Genomic DNA, 2,018 nt, shown 5'->3' on the forward strand with positions numbered 1-2,018 from the left:
ATATATATATATATATATATATATATATATATATGCCAATGGATTTTGGCGGGATGTGGAATTAGACATTTAAAAGTAGGCGGCAGTGTGAAAGTGGATGACTGCCGGCTAAATTGGGAGAAACAGCAGCCGAATCTCCTGTAAACTGCACTCTAACGGTTTTCAACGAGACGGAGGGAGGGCGGGTGATGTAGGGCTAGATACGCAATCATTACTTGATTACAGTTTTTTTTTTACTCATTCTTATTTTATGAAAATCTGGAAAGAGGGAAATGCAATGTTGACCTTGGGAGGATCTGAACGAAAACAATTCTGACGGGTTTTCATTTCTCCAGTTTCAATAGAAACAGTGTTAAACGCACAGTTGGGTAATTAATACTGTAGTCATATAATAGTTCTTTCTTTGAACAGTGTCCAGTGATACGAAAACATATACATTATTTAACCAAAGAACGTCCAAATAAACGTTAGAAAATAAAATTCGGAAAGTAAACTTACTGAAAATTCGTCTTTGAAGCGATTTGTGTAATTTTCATGTAACACCGCTTCGCGGAATTCTTTCTGACTTCCGGTTTATATAAGAGATTTGTATTTAAAGGAAAAACGGAACATTTATTGATGTAACACCGGTGTATGGGATAATAGCATTTATTGTTTACTTCTTTGCATGCTCGGTCATGTCCCCTAAACTGCATGTTAAACCCCTCTGTCTCTCTCCACAGTATGTACACCTTCCAGTAAGACTACCACACACGTATATGTATCTATAGCTTACTTACACAAGTGTATTCTCCGACTTTGTTTCCTGATAAATGGGTATTTTTTCTGAAGAAATCGACTACATATACCTTTTAGAAAGTATAGAATACTATTATATCGGCATTTGTGTTAAAATAAAAGTGAGGTGGGGTGAGAGGAGTTTCGAATAATTCACATACCTTCCCTTTGTTTCCTCATACTTTTCGGTGAGGTAGATTACATTTATGCTGAAAAAAAAAAAATATATATTCGTTTTAAGAATTCTTTCTCCCTTTTCCTTTTAGAATTCTGCTTTATGCACGGCATTAACCTTTTCAACTTTTGGAATTTTCAGAAAATTTGTGTTCTAAATATCTGAAATCATACAACTATGCAAAATATTTTGGTAAATTTTTAACTTTTCGAAATTTAAGGAAATTTTAAAAAACAAAATTCCGATCTTTTTAAGTCACATTTTAAAATAGTCCGAATTTTGGGCTTAATTTCCAGCAATAGACCATTAAATGTGCTCATGGGGAGAAAGATATTAGAAAACATTAATTCGTCAGATTGGAAAACATCGGTTCGGTCTTGAGATGTGCCAAAAATGTCAGAAAAGTGCATGTTATGGACTGTTGTATGTTGTTCATGGCAATGAAAATAAATAGAATTCGAAAAAGTTGATAATAGCGTGACTCAATAAAAGATAATTAATAAAATTCTTAAAATAAAATGTAATCAACAAGATTGTTTGTCGATATCGATCAAACAACTGACGTCTTAGTGTTCTTTAATCACTCGTCATATGGTGACCTAAGTTCTTTAAGTTGATTCTATTTGTTCTAATAAATGTCAAGGTTCAGATTAAGTCATTCACCCAAGCTTCCGAATAAAGAACCCCAGACGTAAAATGGAATTTGAATAGAAAGTTTAATTACTTCTGGTGACGAAGAGAGGATATTTAGAAGAAAAAAATGAAAAACGGGATAATTTTCCTGATTTAAACGTCGATTTCTGTAACATTTCCATTTTTGGAGATTCTTAAACGCATTTTTTTTTCAGATGTAACCAGAAACAATTCAATTACCCCCCCCACCACCACCAACAAACACATAATAAACGGTTGAAGTTCCAGAGTGACTCAAGGGTCGAGAGTTTCGTTTATTGGTGCTTATCCGACTAAGTGCCAACGTACGAAACATGGCTCTTGGGTCATTCATACAGGGACTTCTGTCGATTACCAATAATCACACACACACACAGAAAGAAAGAAAGAGAGA

At 34.1% G+C, this 2,018-nt stretch overlaps 1 protein-coding gene across 1 annotated transcript in view; it reads right to left on the reverse strand.

The window, feature by feature from the left end:
* Positions 1 to 1,613, reverse strand: part of LOC106874448 (mitotic-spindle organizing protein 1) — a 13,753-nt gene extending 12,140 nt beyond the window's left edge. Inside the window, exon 1 of the mRNA XM_014922184.2 lies at positions 939 to 1,613. Within this exon, the coding sequence (XP_014777670.1) occupies positions 939 to 957 (19 nt within the window). The 5' untranslated portion in view covers positions 958 to 1,613. The remainder of the gene's footprint in view (positions 1 to 938) is intronic.
* Between the last annotated feature and the right edge of the window lie 405 nt (positions 1,614 to 2,018).

The sequence above is a fragment of the Octopus bimaculoides genome, chromosome 22 (assembly GCF_001194135.2).
Source record: "Octopus bimaculoides isolate UCB-OBI-ISO-001 chromosome 22, ASM119413v2, whole genome shotgun sequence".
In the NCBI taxonomy this organism is placed as follows: Eukaryota; Metazoa; Mollusca; class Cephalopoda; order Octopoda; family Octopodidae; genus Octopus; species Octopus bimaculoides.